This window comes from Syngnathus floridae, chromosome 2 (genome assembly GCF_059516105.1).
Source record: "Syngnathus floridae isolate MCC-2025c chromosome 2, RoL_Sflo_1.0, whole genome shotgun sequence".
Lineage (NCBI taxonomy): Eukaryota > Metazoa > Chordata > Actinopteri > Syngnathiformes > Syngnathidae > Syngnathus > Syngnathus floridae.
Genome location: NC_142414.1, coordinates 5,576,012 through 5,594,551, shown reverse-complemented (window position 1 = coordinate 5,594,551; position 18,540 = coordinate 5,576,012). Strand labels below are relative to the sequence as shown.

The following is an 18,540-nucleotide window of genomic DNA, read 5'->3' as shown; positions in this document are numbered from 1 at the left end:
GAAAATGTTCGCGTTTTCAACGGGTTTCCATTTTTGTTCTTTTCTTTCCAATACTTCAGCAATAGGTTAGCGTTTGGACTGAAAATTCATTTTTATATGAAAACCTTTAAACCGGTTTACACCGGAAGTCGCGTGGTTTGCCCTTGCTAGCTCGACAAAGGGCTGGAACGTAACCAGATGGAATTCTGCGCTCCTTTCTTCACTGATTTCTCTCGTTTTAAATTGTTTGGCACACTTTTTAACTGGCGGCCCAGTGGACTAACAGCCCTGGTGTGAAAACCAAAGTCCACCAGAGCGGCTGTGAAGCGAGACCGAAACTCAACGATACCGATTCTTTACACTGTAAGTATCCTTTCGAGAATAGCTGCTTGTAAACGTAATTGTATGCTTTATGGCCCTTGGCCGTCTTGTGTAGCGTCACTCGGGGTCAACTCGTGGATTTGTTCCTATCCTTTCATCACCTGTTTGTGGTACATGGAGACAACTGTGCTTAGCTTTGGAAATCCGTCCGACAGAAAGCGACTTGAGCCACAGGGTGAGAGGGGTGTAGCCTTGTCAAATCATGTTGTCTGGCACTCTTTGTATATACGGTCTGCTTCCCAAATGTCTCACAAGCACGATTCATTTGAGACGCCGTTGGCACATTTAAATATCAATTAGTTGATGTGCGACGGCTGTTTATTTTGTTTTGCTCGTTTCCAACCTGCTCTTACTTTAGACGTCAGTTGTCAGGTTAACCACCATGACATAAAACAGCTTCCGGTCATTTCCAATGTAAAACCCGGAAGTTGTAATCATGTTTTCAGTTTTAGAGAGAAGCCAAGGGGTAATGTCGAACATAAATGAAAAACATAAATGAAGCATTTGCATGTTGAGCCCTTTTTGATGTTTTACTTTTTTCAAAAATGTCTTCATTAAGTATTGATCCATTGTTTCTTTTGTTACTGCATTTCTTTCAGAGTAAGAATATGACAATATAATGAATGAATAATTGGTTTAATTTTCTTGAATCAGCAGTTTTTATTTCTTAAATTCTCTTTGTTTATAGCAGAAAACATTTTATTTTATTGTCTAGAAGCAACGCCAAATGTGCTGTATTGTAATTTTGAGAACATTTATTGTGCAGACCTCAAAGGTCCAATTCAAAACTCCGGATTCAATTGTGAAAACAAACAAATAACATTACTGATTATTATCATACTATTAATGTACTTTTAATCTCAGAAAATTATTACCATTCAATTTAGCTTTGCTAAGGGGCTATTTTTTATTTGTTAACTAGATTTCTACACATAAAAGAAAAACCGACATCTTTCCATGAAAATACAAAGTTTTAATGAAAAGAAGCAGAGTGAATAATGAATATGATACTTTCTGACCCTTTTACCTGGAAATATTTACCTTACCACATTTGAATAACACAGTAAGCAATATTCCATTATGAATTTTACGCTTTTACACTTGCCATTGCTGTCAGGACCAACAGATTCAATTAATAACATGATATGAATTTCAGGCTATCGCTGAGCCCCCAATCTCTGAAGTGGTTGAAGCTTGCTTATAACTTTGAAGGCACAGTTAACACCATAAAATTTCCATTGTTCCCTTCGCCAATGACTACATGTCCGCAACTTACCTGCATGCCTTCGCCAATGACTACATGTCAGCAGCTTACCTGCTTGCCTTTCTGCGTAACCACGCTCAGAACGGCAATTAAATGTGGGTACAACTAGTGTGAAATAAGTGATCTAACCGGTTGATGTTATGCTCATTACCAATAATAATAAAAAAAGATCCCATGCTTGACATACAGCTTTTTAGCCATTATACAATAAAAAATATAAAAAAAAATTACATTGTTTTGCTATGAACAAATTGAAATTCTGGGTAAGCATACTGATGCACTCCGACTGCAAGGATACAGAGTTAGTGTCGTAGGTGGTGAATGGCACCTTGTGGAAGCAATGTGTTAACAAGCAGAACCTTTTTTATAATGACAACGTATCATGAATTACGGACAGAATTGCACTCGATTAAACGGTATTTTGTTGTATTGACATCATTCTGCCATCTTAGCATTTTAAGAATAGAATGAGGTCTTAATTGAATGGCTGTGTTAGGTTATGAACAGGAAGTGGCCGCGACGGCTATTTTTCGTCACTCAAATTTATTCACACACAAACGACAGGTTTGTCAAAGTTCTTTATTTTATCTCTGCAATAGCAATGTAGCAATGAAATCTGGCGATTGGTTGTAAAGGGAAGGAAAGAATCACTCTCAAAGTGAGTCAGTGTTTGTTCATGTAATTGGACCAGACCTTTGGAAAACTACCCATAGATCTTTTGTGTTACATCAAGCTATGACCTGGCTGAATGAAGCTCCTCCCCTGACTGCAACATAGTCTGTTGGCACTAAGTTGCTGCAAGATGATGGCATCAAAGACAAAACTTTCATTTTTGCTTGGACACAAAACAGTAGTTGTTTTGAGGATACGTTCCAAAATAACTGGCACACAGGTGAAATCACAACCGCACTGGGGAGCACTGTTACATACATATCACACTATGCTCTGATTCTATGGCAATGCTGTTGACAGACAAGTGCATGGGATGCTCTTCATGGACCTCAAACTTTGTATTCTCTTAAGTCAAAGTCAAAGTCAAGTCAAAGTCAGCTTTATTGTCAATTTCTCCACATGCCAAAGACACACAAAGAAACCGAAATTTCGTTCCCCCCTATCCCACGGTGACAAGACATGGCCCACAACAGACAAACAAGTAAACAAGTATAACAAAAGCGCGCTGAATAAATAATGAATAAATAACACAACAAATAAATAAATAAATATATAAATAAATAAATAAATAAATAAATAAATAAGAGGAGCAAAAAAAAAAAGGAGCAAGTGCTCAAGCCTTTCATCAATCACTCACCTGTGTGTAATTCAGCGTGTCTCTTGTCCTCACATGAAAAGCAGGCGCTCCCATGTTGACCAGTCTGACACATTAAGGCCGCAATGGTAGTGTAACAAGCTTCCACGATGCCCCCTTCTGTGAAGGCAGCCGTGTGTCAGAAGCTTAGCTCCGTTGCGCAGGCGGTTCTGGAATGTCTCTTGCAGGTGCACCAGCTCAGTGGCCTAGTGGTAGAGTGTCCGCCCTGAGACTGGAAGGTTGTGGGTTCAAACCCTGGCCGGGTCATACCAAAGACTATAAAAATGGGACCCATTGCCTCCCTGCTTGGCACTCAGCATTAAGGGTTGGAATTGGGGGGTTAGATCACCAAATGATTCCCGGGCGCGGCACTGCTGCTGCTCACTGTTCCCTTCGGGGATGGGTTAAATGCAGAGACAAATTTCACTGCACCCAGTTGTGTGTGTGTGACAATCATTGGGACTTTAACTTTAACTTTAAAGGACTGCACAGTCGCCCTGAAAACCTGCATACGAACGGCTGAGTTATCTTTGGCCAGCTGTTATCATCTTGGCTGACGTTGCTATTGATCACAATGTAAGCTGATGTGGAATGGAGGAATGGAAGGTCACAAGATCCACCTTACACTATGGAAACTGACTGGTTTGTGGGAAATTTTCTGGAAAGAAAATATGCCTTAAAAATAAATCTGTCTTTTCAGTCTATCCTCGTATATGACATCCCCAAGAATACACTTGTTACTTCATTCATGTTGGACCCAGCAAGCAACATTTAAAAATCACGAATGGCAACGCAGTGTAAATATACGGGGTTGTGCTGCACAAGAAGGCACACTCGGTTATCGCTATCATCATACTTGATTGTAGTAGCGACTACTGTAATTTTCGGACTGTAAGTCGCAGGTTTTTTCATAGTTTAGGTGGGGGGGGCGACTTGTATGTGAATTTCTTTCTCAAATTTTCAAAATTCAAAAATCCATGATGGAGTGAAACCGCGATATAGCAAGGGATTACTGTCATTTGACCTGCAAGTGACGTCAGCAGCGCGGCGGTTGTTTACATAAGGACAAAGGATTCTATCACGGGATGACGAAGATGACGAAGGGCCCCACGTTTGAAGGATTTAATGATTTGGAGTGACACAAAGTTTGAAAAACTTAATTATGTTATAGTTATTTGATATATTTTATTTTGTGTAGCAACTTGTATATGTTTTCATCGTTACAGTTCAGTAGTTGTTGGTTCGTTGAACTCTTGTTTTGTTAAATAAAGAGCCGTTTACCAAACCCACGTGTTTCCTGGTACTTTGTTAACGCTACAATATAGTTGTATACTAGATCTGTGCGGTGTGCACGCGGCGTTGTTGACATAAAGGACGAGGAATTTGATCGATGGATTTAATGATTAGGAGTGACACAGATGGTTTGATAATATTGTTGTTATTTGATAATTATTTGAAATATACTTTATATATCGTTATATGGGTCTGTGGAATAATTAGAAATGCAACTTACGAGTCCGACATCAGCGGCGCATATGTGGCGCATACGCGGCATTGTTTACATAAAGGACGATCGATGGATTTAATGAATTGGAGTGACACAGATGGTTTGATAAGCGTGTTATTTATGTAATACTTATTTGAATAACTCTGAATGTTACTCAGGCCCGTTCTCAGCTCCTCGTTTGTGTATATGTCACGTTAGCATACCGTATCATTTAGCCTGTTGTTGCTGGTTCATGTCTGTTCTTGGTGTTGGATTTTGACAAATTTGCCCCAAAAGTGCGACTTATACTCCGGTGCGACTTATATATGTTTTTTTCACTGTATTGTGCATTTTATGGCTGGTGCGACTTATACTCTGGTGCGACCTATATAAATTACGGTACTTGTATTCACAATTCCATAATGATGTCCAGAGCGTGACATCGACTCGACCAGTGATTCTTAACCGTATTGGAGGTATCGAACCCCACCAGTTTCATGTGCGCGTTCACCGAACCCCTCTTTAGTGAACAAATTATTTTTTTCAAATTCAAGACATCATTGTTTATTTATTACAGGTGCACTAAATGAGCTTTGCAGAACATCACCTTGTTCAAAGAACATAACCAATACAATGCATGAACTCAAAACAAATTACATACCTGCAAATCTGCGTGACTTCTGCTGTTGCCTTTGCGAGACCAGTTCAGATATGCGTTGTCACAAATTTACACAATAATTCAGGTGTGTTCAGATCTCCGCAGTGAAGGCTCTGCCGAACCCCTGATTCACCGAACCCCTAGGGTTCGACCGAACCCAGGTTAAGAACCACTGAACTAGACGCTGTTACACATGGATGTCACTAAATCTAAAAAAAATTGTAAAAAAAACCCTCAAAATTCTTAAGAAAACACTGACAAATATTCCTTGTGTTTTCTCTGGAAGACGGGAGGAAATGTAAAGGGGATTCTTTTTTTTCCCTTGGGTAACTACTTTGCGTGTGTGCGTGCGTCCATCTAGTGGTGTTTAAATTTCTAATTATAGTATATACTATAATTAGAAATTTACCATATATACCTTTTGTATGTTGCAGAATTCTGTTTTTCGTGGGTGATTCTTATTGTAGAATTATTTGCAGAAATGCCATTGGTGTATCAAAATAATCTTATCTCATTAAATTGTATCATTACCAAAAGGCAAAATATTGCTTTGCGTCAAATCTACGCCTTATTTCATAAGTATCTGTAAAAATTTTATTATTGCATCCTTATTGACTACCTCATGATAGAATAAGTTCTGACAACAGCAAGAACTGTTGACAGTTTGTGTATCAATGCATTGATGTGCATCCCTGGTGTTCTACTACTGTTTGTCTCAAAACTGCATTCCGTACAACAGCTACTTTGAAAAGCATACACATAAGTTGAGCACTTGTTTGTACCCTTACATGTAAGCAAAATTGTACAAATATGGTCCCTTTTGGGTGGGGACAACCCATGCCATCTCCACTCGTATCTCAAGGCACCGCTATATGTATTTAGTACAAGTTTAAAATTAGCTTTTTCTTGGAATTAACGTACATGCACACCTCTTAGGACTTGAGGCGAGTGTGCAGACATCATGCCTCTGTTTGGTAAATCCCACAAGACTCCGGTGGAACTCGTCAAGACCCTCAAGGAGAACTTGGCTGTGCTGGTTAAACAGGACAAGAAAACAGAAAAGGTAGGTGCAGGCAATTGTGAGCCAATTTGATGCCCCACCCTTACAACTGGCTGTCCAGGTTGAAGTTCCATTTGGCCATCTCCCCCTGCTCTGTTCTGCAGGCATCTGAGGAGGTGTCCAAGTGTCTGGTATCCATGAAGGAGATTCTATACGGGAGCAACGATAAGGAGCCGCACACAGAGACGGTGGCCCAGTTGGCTCAGGAGCTCTACAACAGCGGCCTACTGATCACGCTGGTGGAAAACCTGCAGGTCATTGACTTTGAGGTGAGAAAAGGATACAGGATGCAGTTAGTTAGAATGCCTTTATTTGTCATATAACAAAATATGGCTCCTTTGGTGCGTAGTAGAAGGGAATAAAGTGTCAAACATAAAATTAGACAGCATAGATCAGGGGTGTCAAACTCCTTTTTGTCGCGGGCCGCATTGTAGTCATAGTTTCCCTCGGGAGGCCATTATGACTGTCAACGTCTTCGATATGCATACAATATAGGCCACACAACAAACTGATGATTCATCAGTTAGTTCATCAGTGATGAATAACTAGGTTTGAAATCAGAGATGAGTAAAAACTGTTCAAATAGTTTAAAAAGATAAATGATAAGAAAAATTGCTAGCAATATCTTTTATTTTTAAAAATAGATGCTCGCTTGAGTCTGATTTGATGCATGCACTTTCAGGGCAAGAAGGACGTGTGTCAAATCTTTAACAACATCTTAAGGAGGCAGATCGGAACCAGGAGCCCCACTGTGGAGTACTTCTGCTCCCATCAAGAAGTTCTCTTTATTCTGTTGAAAGGGTAACTCTCTCTCTTTCTCACACACACACATGCGCACGCACACGCAGCCTGGGTCTTCAATGGCCTTCAGTGACTCATGTCCACATTGGTTTTAAAGGTACGAGGCACCCCAGGTGGCTCTCAACTGTGGGATCATGCTGAGGGAGTGCATCCGCCACGAGCCGCTTGCCAAGGCTGTTCTGTATTCGGATCATTTCCACACGTTCTTCGGCTATGTAGAGATGTCCACCTTCGACATCGCCTCTGACGCCTTTGCCACCTTCAAGGTACCCCTGGCCTTTCCTAAAGTCAATTCAGTGGCTTGTTTATACCTAACCAAACGTCAAAGTTACTGTGTTGTTGTAGGATCTCCTGACAAGGCACAAAGTACTTGTAGCGAAGTATCTCGAAGAGAACTACGATGCAGTGAGTGATTGTGCACCAGCGCCGTCCGACGGATGGAGACTGTTTTGGGGCTAAATATGACCTGCGTTGAACTTTTGTGTCACTGCAGGTGTTTACAAACTACGAGAAGCTTCTGCACTCTGAGAACTACGTCACCAAGAGGCAGTCGCTCAAGGTTTGTAAACTCACGGGTGGTCGGGCAACCCAGTCTTCCTAGTGGCTGCGGGTCATCGTGTGACACGTGGGCCTCCCCTGCAGCTTCTGGGCGAGCTATTGCTGGACCGACACAACTTTACGGTGATGACGCGGTACATCAGCAAGCCGGAAAATCTCAAGATGATGATGAACCTGCTAAGAGACAAGAGTGCCAACATCCAGTTTGAGGCCTTCCATGTCTTTAAGGTAAAATTAAGACCACAATACACTAAGTATAGATATACCGTAATTTCCGTACTATAAGCCGCACCGGACTATAAGGCGCACCAGCTAAAATTCGGGGATATTTTAGTTTTTTTCTCACATAAGCCGCACGTGCACAAGAGTTTTTTACAAAGAAAGACAGTACACAGACTGCCTTATTAAAGTTTCAATAACATACTTTAACATGTCTTTCTAAACATTGGCTGTGACGCAGCAGTAGTACCGCAGCAACACGGAAGTGTTATTAACGAGTTATTAACAAAGAAAGACTGGACACACAAAGCTTTTTTAAAGTTTTAATAACATACCTTAACATTTCTTTCCAAACACTGCCTGTGACGCAGCAGTAATACCGCAGCAACACGGAAGTAACACAGCACTCATAGGGTTTGATTAAATAAAACATACCGGTAAAAGTCACTGAAACGCAGCAGTAACACAGCAGCAACACGGTAGCACAGCACTAACAGGGCTGATTAAAAAAAGTAAAAGTAAAATAAAGAGCTTCATCGTCTTCATCTTCCTCCTGTGCACTGAAACCATCGAAGTCTTCCTCAGTGTCCGATTGGAATAGCGTTAGATATCCTTGGCCTCACACTTTCTCAGTCTCTCTTTCGTCGTCGCTTTTATGCATTTCTTCGAGTGTGATGAGGGTCTGTTCATGCTAATCTTATTCATGCACGAAGCGCTAAATTACATTAAACTAGTGAGCAACACGTATAGTTCCAGAGTAGACGGGACCACGAAATAAAGGAAAGGGTGCCGCAACACAATGTCATCAACATCGACTGCCTTTAGCTTAAAAGCGGCATCATATGCATTTCTTTTGTCCCCCATAATGACGGTTTGTGTATAAAAGCTTCCTTTCAGTAATGTCCGTCTTGATCGCGTTCTGCGTGATGCGCGAAATGTTCAAAACACAAACTAGCACGTCTTCTTCGGTGCATTATCTCTTCTTCGTCTGTCTCGCTCTTGCTTCCTGCTAGAGCGCCCCCTGGAGGCCGCAAAAATCCATAAATACACTGCGCCGCCATTTAAGCCTCAGGGTTCAAAGTAACCTTCTGAATAAAATGCATTAAAAGTTCACATTCATTACAACTTGTTTTTGGTGAGCAAAATGTCAGAAGAATTGAATTTAAATGCTGATTGATTGGGTTTTAATACAATGCAGATGGTCCAAACAGCGCCACTGCTTTGTGTAATCTCTGAGTCACATGGCTGACTAAGAGAAAGGGTTTAGAGCACAGGTGTCAAAGTCAAGGCCCGGGGTCAGATACGGCCCGCCACATCATTCTATGTGGCCCGCAAAGACAAATTGTGCATCAGATTCGTGTGTCATTACTAGAATTGCAAATTGTCTTCACTTTTAATATCTTTTTTTAAAAATATTTGACCAGTTTTTACTCATCTGATTTGAAAACGAGTTATTTGTCAGTTTGTTTTGTAGCTTTTACTGTATATAATATATAATACAGTCATAATGGCCCTCCGAAAGAAGCTATGACTACAATGCGGTCCGCGAAAGAAATGAGTTTGACACCCCTGGTTTAGAGCCCTTTGACGCAGGTCACCTAGCGTGCATTCCTACTAAAGCTCATAATAGTCACAAGCAAGACAGCCAGAATAAGCAGCAGTCATAGTAGTGTTTCAAAATAGTATTTTTGTTGTTGTTTTTTCCTTCAAGATACCGCACAACAGTGGTCCACGGCCTTTTTACGAGTGTATAAAAGTGATCAAGTCATCACAAAAATCACGAAAAAAAATCTTATATAAGCCGCACCTGACTATAAGCCGCAGGGTTCAAAATTTTGGAAAAAAGTCGCGGCTTATAGTGCGGAAATTATGGTATTTGTCGAAGCGTCCCTTTAAAGCTAGGCACACCTGTAGCAATTGTTAATATCTTATATTTTGAACATGTGAGAGAACCCACTCTCGATAATGAAAAATGTGTTCATACTGCCCCTATAGTGTGTGGTGTACTCGAGAAGCCCCACACAACACACCAGAGAGAGTTGGCTCTCTCGACAAATAGTTCCTTCAACGCTGACTGGTGAAGAGCATCACAGTGACTGAGGGCATCTGGAAAATGCAATTGTTAGAAGATGAAGAATTGGATGAAGTCGGGCTAATTGCGCAAAATGCAAACTATGCAATAGAAAACTGCTAATGGAAACCTAGATCTGTTGAAAAACCTCTGAAATATCGTAAAGAAATGTATGCTTTCGTGAGATGTGTCAGACAGACATGTCAACAAATACGTATAGTGCAAAAGAAGGTTCTCTCCCATGTCCCAAAAACATGCTTGGTAGGCCAATTGAGCACTCTAAATTGCCCTCAGGTGTGAGTGTGAACGGTTGTTTGTCTCTGTGTGCCCTGTGATTGGCTGGCAACCAGTTCAGGGTGTCACCCGCCTACTGGCCGATGACTGCTGGGATAGGCTCTGGCACCCCCGCAATAGTATAACACATATACTATATAAACAGTTTAAAAATAATTATTCTACTCAAAATACTCGCTGATTATAAGGCGCTGGTTCTTAATGACTAATGTAGTCAGTAAAGAACAATGCTTATGGGTAGTTAGTTGTTGGTGCTCTTCTGGGCGAGAAGATTCTTACAAACAGACATCCTGTCTTCAATTATATTTGAGAACCGGGGTCATTCGCGAATCAGAACAACCCTTAACCTATGCACTAAAAAAATGGACGCAATGACGGAAACGTGGTGAAAATAACATTACAGATTATAGTTTGGTACATCTTGAAAAATGAGGGACTGATGATGACGAATAGGTGCCCAAGCCGCTGATGTATGACGGACTGGCAACATTTCGTACTGTAAATCGCCTACCTCTGCTTTATGGTCAACAGACATGGGTAGCTGGTCACCCATGCCCACTCATTCCCTGCCCAGTAGGTAGCCAGGAAGCCTGGGTTTATGCTATATGTGGCACAACTGGACATGTAACATTTATACACGGCGTAGTCTTGTTTGGGATTATTTTTTCGACCACTTTTGTTTTAACCACAGGGCCGTTGGACTTCTGAGGTTCCATTGGAACCTGGAACCGTTCCATATGTCCATCAAAACTTGCGTGTTCAAAGTTGACTGTGCATATGTGCTCGTCCTCAGGTGTTTGTGGCCAATCCAAACAAGACGCAGCCCATCGTTGACATCCTCCTCAAGAACCAGACCAAATTGATTGACTTCCTGAGCAATTTCCAGAAGGACCGCACGGACGACGAGCAGTTCAATGACGAGAAAACCTACCTTATCAAACAGATCAGGGATCTTAAGAAACCAGCCTCCTAGAGAAGCCCCTCTGGCCTCTAGTTCAACTGTTTATCAATAGGAACCTGTAGGGGGGGGAAAAATGCTATTTAAAAAAAAAAAAAAAAAAAAAGATTTGTATTTTTGCTTCACTAAAAATGTGTGCAAGAATAGTTCACTCACCTTTTGTATAATTTTTTTCAATCATTAGTATGTAGCAGTGCCACGACTTACTTGGTTGGCAGCATCTGATTAGTTGAGTGGGCAACATCAGCAGTTAAAATACCTCTGATGGCCCTGGGGTTGCTGGAGAGAACATGCACCATTTGCGTGTTGACATATTTTTTAAGTTTACCAAGTTCTTTTTGAATGATATGGCTGGACAACATTAGTCACCCCTCAACACTTAGTTGGTCAAACAAACAAGTTTGGTTACTGAGGTGACACCAAACTAAAAAAATTGCCCCGCGCAAGAGATATGTGTAAAGGCCTGCGGGCACCATCCTTTAAACACATGTCAAATGTTGCCAACAGTGATCATTCTTGATTTTCCTTTAATTGGGCTATCGCTGATTCTATTCACGGCACTCCATAGCACTTTCTGTATTTGTAATTGTAAGTCTGGGCTAATCAAATACTCTTGTATTCTTTTATACAACGGTGCAGAGACCGAGTGAAAAGCTGTCTTTCTTTTGTTTCAGTCCGATTCAGATGTTGAGTGGAAGATTCAGAAGTGCCATTTTAGGTTGCGGTGTTTTTATATTTTACTTGTATCTTTAAAGGAGGAGCTTAATTGTTAAAATGCTTCGGACAGGGTTTTTAATGTGATTATTCATGAGCCGGTATACATCTGCAAAGTAGGGCGGCACGGTGACACACTGGTTCGCGCATCCACTTCACAGTTCAGAGGTGCAGGGTATGATTCCAGTTCTGGCCTTCCTGTGTGGAATTTGCATTTTCTCGCCGGGGCAGCGTGAGTTTTCTCCAGGTACTCCGGATTCCCCCCACATCCCAAATATTAAATAACGAGATGCCTATTGAGCACTCCAAACTGTCCGTAAGTGTGATCGTGAGTGTGAATGCTTGTTTGTCGATGTGTGCGCGGTAATTGGCTGGCGACCAGTTCAAGGTGTCTCCTGCCTACCACCCAAAGACGGTTGGGATAGGAACACCCGCAACCCACGTAGGCATGAGGTTCGGAAGATCAAAGAATGAAAAAAAATCTGCAAAGTTTTGTTCATGCCCAATATCTTGATAACTGGAGTGGAAAATGTGACAAGCAACATAGACAACAAAATGCTCAAAATCATTAAGCATGAAACAGTAGGTTCAGAAACAAGAAATTGCATCACACGACACTTAAGCTTTAATGAAACTAGTTTATTTCCTAGTGCAAGTTTCACCAAGTCCTGCATTCTGGATCTTGATGCTAGCTTTTCACCTTGGACAACAGAGCTTAGTGTGTACTATACTGAGAACGAATAAAAGGATTGAAACACAGTCTTTTGCATACCTTTTATTTATCACAAAAGTTAGTCAGGCAGCCTCAAGTCATTCAATACAGACAAAGGCATCATGACCAAAGCATCATTGTTAGAGAGGTGCAAGTAATTCTCAAGTTGTTTCTCAACAGTCAAGTTGGTTATAAACTGCCAAGTTGTTGCCCCAGTTCTTTATTTATATATATATATATATATAAATATATATACATATAAAATATACATGCACACTAAACTAAAGTCTAATTTTAATATTTCATGACATAATTAGAGCATTGAATAAGTCAATAAGTCATGGCAATAGGATTTTTTTAATGCCCTTTTATTTATTTATATACATACATATAATGTAATATGTAATAATTTGGTAATTTCTGGATATTTTTTTACTTTCAACCACTAGAAATTTCAATGGCATCAGACCTATCCATATATGTATAGTTTGAATTATTTAATTATTTTTATGCCATCTGAGAGCAATACTAGCATTTTTATGCTAACATAAAACTTAACTATGCTGTATTAAAACAAAATACAATGGAATATTTCCTATGACATAGTTACAACATTAAATAAGTCAATATGTCGTAGCAACAGAATTGATTTTGAATGTTGAATTGTTGAATTGAATCATGAATTGTTTTTGTGAATACCTGTTTTTGTGACGACGGTAGCTTTTGAGGAAAAAAAAAACCCTAAACGCAAAATTTGTCCCAAGTTGGGCAGTGCTTTTGAGGTGTGATATGTCATTTCTAAATATTGTTATACTTTCAATCAGTCCAACTGTTCAGTGGCATCAGACCCATCCACAATGTATAGTTTTTCAATTGTTTAATTACTTTTGATGCCATTTGTGGACATTACCATTTTTATGCTAATACAAGATAACTTTGCTGCGCACGCACACGCACCTTCTAGCAATCAGACCCTTTTTCATGGCGTAAAATTGTTGTAATGTGCAGTCATGGCGGTGCATGGAAAAGTCGTTGAAGCCACCTGGTGGTTAAGGGAGTGTAAGCCCTCAACACACATTTCCTGTTTTTGCCGTCATTCAGTCACCATTGGAAGGATTTATGCACTAATTGTGGGTAAATGTTGATAAAAACATCAGGTTTACCGTACACTAAATATTGGGATTCATAATGGGGGTCAATCTGATCAAATGTGTATTGTATATGCGTTTCAGTATTAAATCGACGACTGTTGCTTCTTAGAGACAAAATCACTCCTGAAAGACACTAAGAAAAGTTGCTTAGAATTAATATTCAGCTGCAGACAGGTTGCATACTTTAACTAGCTAGCAAAGCGCTGCTTGCTAATGACGTGACCGAAGTCACATTAATTTGTTATCCCGCCACAAATAACGAGATTGGGAATAAAACTCCTTGCGACAATAAATTATTACTTTGATCCCTCCTTTTCCTCAATTCTTTGTCTCGTTTTGACGATTGTATGAAGAGGACAAGCGATGCTCTGTTTATATTTCCCACAAAAAGGTCATCACTTCTTCGATTTCTGATTGGGAGGAATGGTTGTCAGCTGGATGAACAAGAGCGCCTTCCTCTGGTCAAAGTCGTCTTCACCGTCGTTTAAAAAAACAAAACAAAAAACCACTAATCTGCTCTAAACTGTGTATTCCAGCGTGGTGAAAGTTATTATTCACATGGATGGTGGGATAAAAGAAAGCATCCGTCATGTTTTTCGTCCATTATCATATTGCTCGGACGCAATGAATTGTCCAATCAGGATGTTTTGCGCACACGCCACAGGATGAGCTTTCTTTCGTTTTTCATTTCCCGGAAGAGTTGAATACGAAAACACTAGAAACAAATAAGTTGCGTTCGGTCTTTTCATCTGTGTACTTGTTCACTTTAAGGCAAATATATATTTTTTATTATTTGGGGAGAGCCGCAAACGGATATGTCAATGTTGGTGAAGGTGAGTAAGATCCTCTCAGGGGACACATATGGCAACGTGTTGATTTTGGTAAATTACCTGTGTCATTGTGTGTATTTATGGACATGTGAATTTTGTTTTAGGGAGAGCGTCAAAAAAGACGTGCTCCTACTTTAATGCTTGAAACACAAATCAGTGGGCATCACCTCCCACCAGACAAGATACCAAAAGTCAGCACTCCTTCACAAGATGACCTGTGGCATCTTCCTGGACAGCTACGTGAGTTATTTTTACTTTACTTTACTTACATGCCTATTTCAGAATCGTGAGAACGTTTTCTGTCTCTTCCAACACCTCCTCTACATGAATAAAAACCATGCACAAATTACAGAAACAGACACTTGTATACATTATAATATCCTAAAACAAAATGAAGCTATAGTAAAAAATATTCCCGAATAGGCTTAGACTCAACTTTATTCATTCCTTGGGATTGTTCCCTGAGGAAACCTGAACAAATCAAATCATTACATAATGATTTTCTTACCTATTTTGTTATGACAGCACAAAAAAAAGACAAAATGGTCCGTTTTTCATAGACAAGAAGTCAAGCAACTGTTTTGAATCAACTCTTTTGTACATCTTATGCTTCCAGGAATAAATCCATCTTTGTGGGATAGGAACGATGTTTCCCTCTGGCTTCACTGGGCTCACAAGGAATACTCACTTCGGCGACCTGAGAAGGCTCACTTTGAGATGAATGGCCGGGCCCTGTGCCTGCTGACCAAGGAGGACTTCAGACACCGCTGCCCTAGCTCAGGTATAGCTGTACCCAGGAACTCCAGGCAATACTGACATCTCTTACATTATCTTGGTTGTCTGTAGGTGACGTTCTGTATGAGATCCTGCAGTGTGTGATAAAGCAACGGAGGAATGTTGTATGTCAACCCCCAAAGAGGTCTCACATCCAAAGCACAGACAGGCCTCAGATGCAAGTCCCAAAAATTGAAGAGTCCCTGTCTCCTTCCTTTGACAACACGCGAGGTCAGACATACATTTTATTTACCTCCAAAAACACACATAGTATTAATACGGTACAATCATGACAGCAAAATGTCCCCTTTGAACTCGAAAGGTTTATAAAGTACTTCCTGAGCAAGCAGAAAAAAAAAATCTGTGTTTTTAAATGGTATGTTGTGCACTTTTGCTAAATTTAAGTCATACCCTTAACACGCAAAACCCAAGCTTGTTATTGTCTTAGTGGCTTAAGGAATATGGTTGCCGTTTGATTATTAACAAGTAAAACTGTCAGGATGGCAAACTGTCTAAATGGTCTTGTCTTTATAACTCACCATAAACCTGCACGTCCGTACACACTCACATGTTGACTTTTACACATTCACTATCAATGGTCTGTAAAAAAAAAATCGAAAATGTGGTTTCCATTGTAGGTAGTGGAATTGGCCTATGGTTTTGAAACCAGTATTGTTGCAACTTTACAAGACAGAATTGACTTCAGAGCTAATAGTGCTGTACCCTTTTTCACCCCCCCCCCAAAAAAAACTGCTCATCGTTATTCAACACACTTTTGTTTTCAGTTTTACTCTCCATCTGTTCACATTTCTCACACACTCAGCACTTTCACAGTTTCAATTTCAGCAGCGCTTGTGACATGTTTGTGACTTTTGTCCCGCTCTGTTTCTGTAGCTCCACAAAAACAAGATGAACCTGAAACACTCAAGGAGGAACCTCTTGATTTGACCTGCCAAGAGAAACCTCAACAACAAACGCACACGCCCGACGGCCGCTTGCCAGGTGAAGCTTAACTTGCTCATACGAAAACATGTTTTAAATCGGGTATTTTAGAAATTGTCATCATTTTATTTCACCAAGGCAAAATTATAGAGTCTCTTTGGAAAGGATGAAAGGACAGCATTGTACAGTACGTGGGGGATGGGTGGGTCGTCGTAAGACACCACCATGTTTGGTTTCACTTGTTTTCAGTTTAGCTGTGAAAGAAAGATTTGTTTTCACTTGCGTATGTTTCGTTTTTAGAAAGCAGTCATTGATGTATTGGATACAATGAAAATTTTTACTCTTAGCTACGTGCATATATACAGGCCTGTTGAAATTTTAAAAATAGCATTCTAAATACAAAATTAGTAATATTTTTTTATTACAGTGGATTTATATTCATAGGAAATGTTTAAAAAATATATATATACGTATATATATATATATATATATATATATATAGTATATATATACGTATATATATATATTTTTAAGATGCTAAACAGTAATATTATGCGGTATATATATATATATATATATATATATATATATATATATATATATATATATATATATATATATATATATATATATATATATTTTTTTTTTTTTTAGGAATAAAACCTCTACTTAAATTTTATGAACACAGAACTACTACACCACTATAATTAAAAAAAAAAAGTCAACACATTTTTTTGTAGTCTAAACAGTCTTCAGATTAATATTGCTTTTGTGGAATATAAATTAAACCACAAAATCCACCTTTTTTGTTCCATCCCAGAAGACCTCAATTTTGCCGCTTGGTTGAAAATGACAACACAGTTGCTCAGGGCTCAGGTAACAGCCAACCACGTGTCAGCTTGCGAATGTCACATGACCAAACAGAAAAGTCAAAGTCAAAGTCAGCTTTATGATGATAACAGATGATAATCGTAATATGTACGTTGGTGTATGTTGATATCTAACCTGTTCCGCTGAAGTTCACTTGTAAGTCATAACCTCAATACAGAAACAATACAAATTTAAGTAAATAAATAAATACCCCGTCCAAACTGTTTTGCCTGCAGTGATGATACTTGCGCATATTTAATTGACTTTGTTTTTTTAATCCCTTTGTATGAGCAGAATGCAGGTTTCTGTCAGATTATGTCTACAACCTGCTGTGTGATGACCAATATCAAGAATACATCCGATGGGAAAACCGTGGCAGCCTGGTGTTCAGGGTGGTGGATCCCAACGGCCTCGCACGTCTGTGGGGACATCACAAGGTTAGCACCAAGTTCTGTGCCAATTAAATATTGACAAGTTGCACACTGCCGCCCGCACTAATGATGACACATGTCCTCTATAGAATCGAGACAATATGACCTATGAAAAAATGTCTCGTGCTTTAAGACACTATTACAAACTCAACATCATCAAAAAGGAGCACGGACAAAAACTCCTCTTCAGGTCTCATTTTACTTCTATTTGTCACAATTTTTTGCCATCTTTCTTTTATTTGAGTCTCATTGTTCATTATCGTCTTATTTTTGTCGCTTATCAGGTTTCTGAAAACACCACAAGACATCAGCAAACAGCTGGATGACACTCTGGAGTCTCCGGCACACTCTCCCCTTCAGGACAGGAACGTTTCAGACAGTAGTCCTTTATCTGAACGGAACAAGGAACATTTTGAGGTTTCCCCTTATCGTACCTCTCCTGAATGCTCGCCATCTGCCCCACCGCTGAGATGAAACAAGTGTTGTGCAACAAGAATCATCTTGGTTCTAACTATGATTGTCAATCATAGTTGACTTTTTTACTTTATGCTTCCTCTTCTTTGACCTTTATTGTGAATCAATACTTTTATTTTAATTAGACCAAACACTGTTGAGAAAAATAACAATCTATTTTTTTTGAATGTATTAAATTTGTAACTATATTGTACGAGAATTATATTGAATGTTTGTTGTGTGATACATTTTATACACTACACAACCCCTTTTCATCAATAATGCTCATTTTAATCATTAAATGCAATCCCTGTTTTCTTTAAAATAAATATTATAATTTGAACAGCACCAACAGTGTATCTCCATTATTTTGGTATATTTCTCAAGCCTATCACAATGGTTTATTCATTTTGTTATTAGTATTTTTAGTTAAGCTACTTGTTGCTATGTATCTACTTAGACGCACGTTGCAACAAAAACTAAATCTCTGCGTTACTACTCATATGATACTTGTTTTGGTTTAGATTTGCATTTGCATTTCATGCAATTTCATGTGTGTGTGTGTGTGTGTGTGTGTGTGTGTGTGTGTGTGTGTGTGTGTGTGTGTGTGTGTGTGTGTGTGTGTGTG

General features: G+C 39.5%; 2 protein-coding genes across 2 annotated transcripts; both read left to right on the top strand.

Moving 5' to 3' along the window:
* Positions 1-117: 117 nt before the first annotated feature.
* On the top strand, positions 118-12,508 carry cab39l (calcium binding protein 39 like). The gene is made up of 9 exons (XM_088369470.1): positions 118-342; positions 6,011-6,137; positions 6,239-6,403; positions 6,817-6,935; positions 7,033-7,201; positions 7,281-7,340; positions 7,429-7,494; positions 7,578-7,721; positions 10,871-12,508. The coding sequence occupies exons 2-9, from the start codon at positions 6,036-6,038 to the stop codon at positions 11,048-11,050; spliced, it is 1,005 nt and encodes a 334-aa protein (XP_088225596.1). The 5' UTR covers positions 118-342; positions 6,011-6,035; the 3' UTR covers positions 11,051-12,508.
* Positions 12,509-14,280: 1,772 nt separating this feature from the next.
* Positions 14,281-18,260, top strand: etv7 (ETS variant transcription factor 7). The gene is made up of 8 exons (XM_088369468.1): positions 14,281-14,445; positions 14,547-14,682; positions 15,059-15,223; positions 15,289-15,447; positions 16,111-16,218; positions 17,323-17,465; positions 17,549-17,649; positions 17,744-18,260. The coding sequence occupies exons 1-8, from the start codon at positions 14,428-14,430 to the stop codon at positions 17,931-17,933; spliced, it is 1,020 nt and encodes a 339-aa protein (XP_088225594.1). The 5' UTR covers positions 14,281-14,427; the 3' UTR covers positions 17,934-18,260.
* The last annotated feature ends 280 nt before the right edge of the window (positions 18,261-18,540 follow it).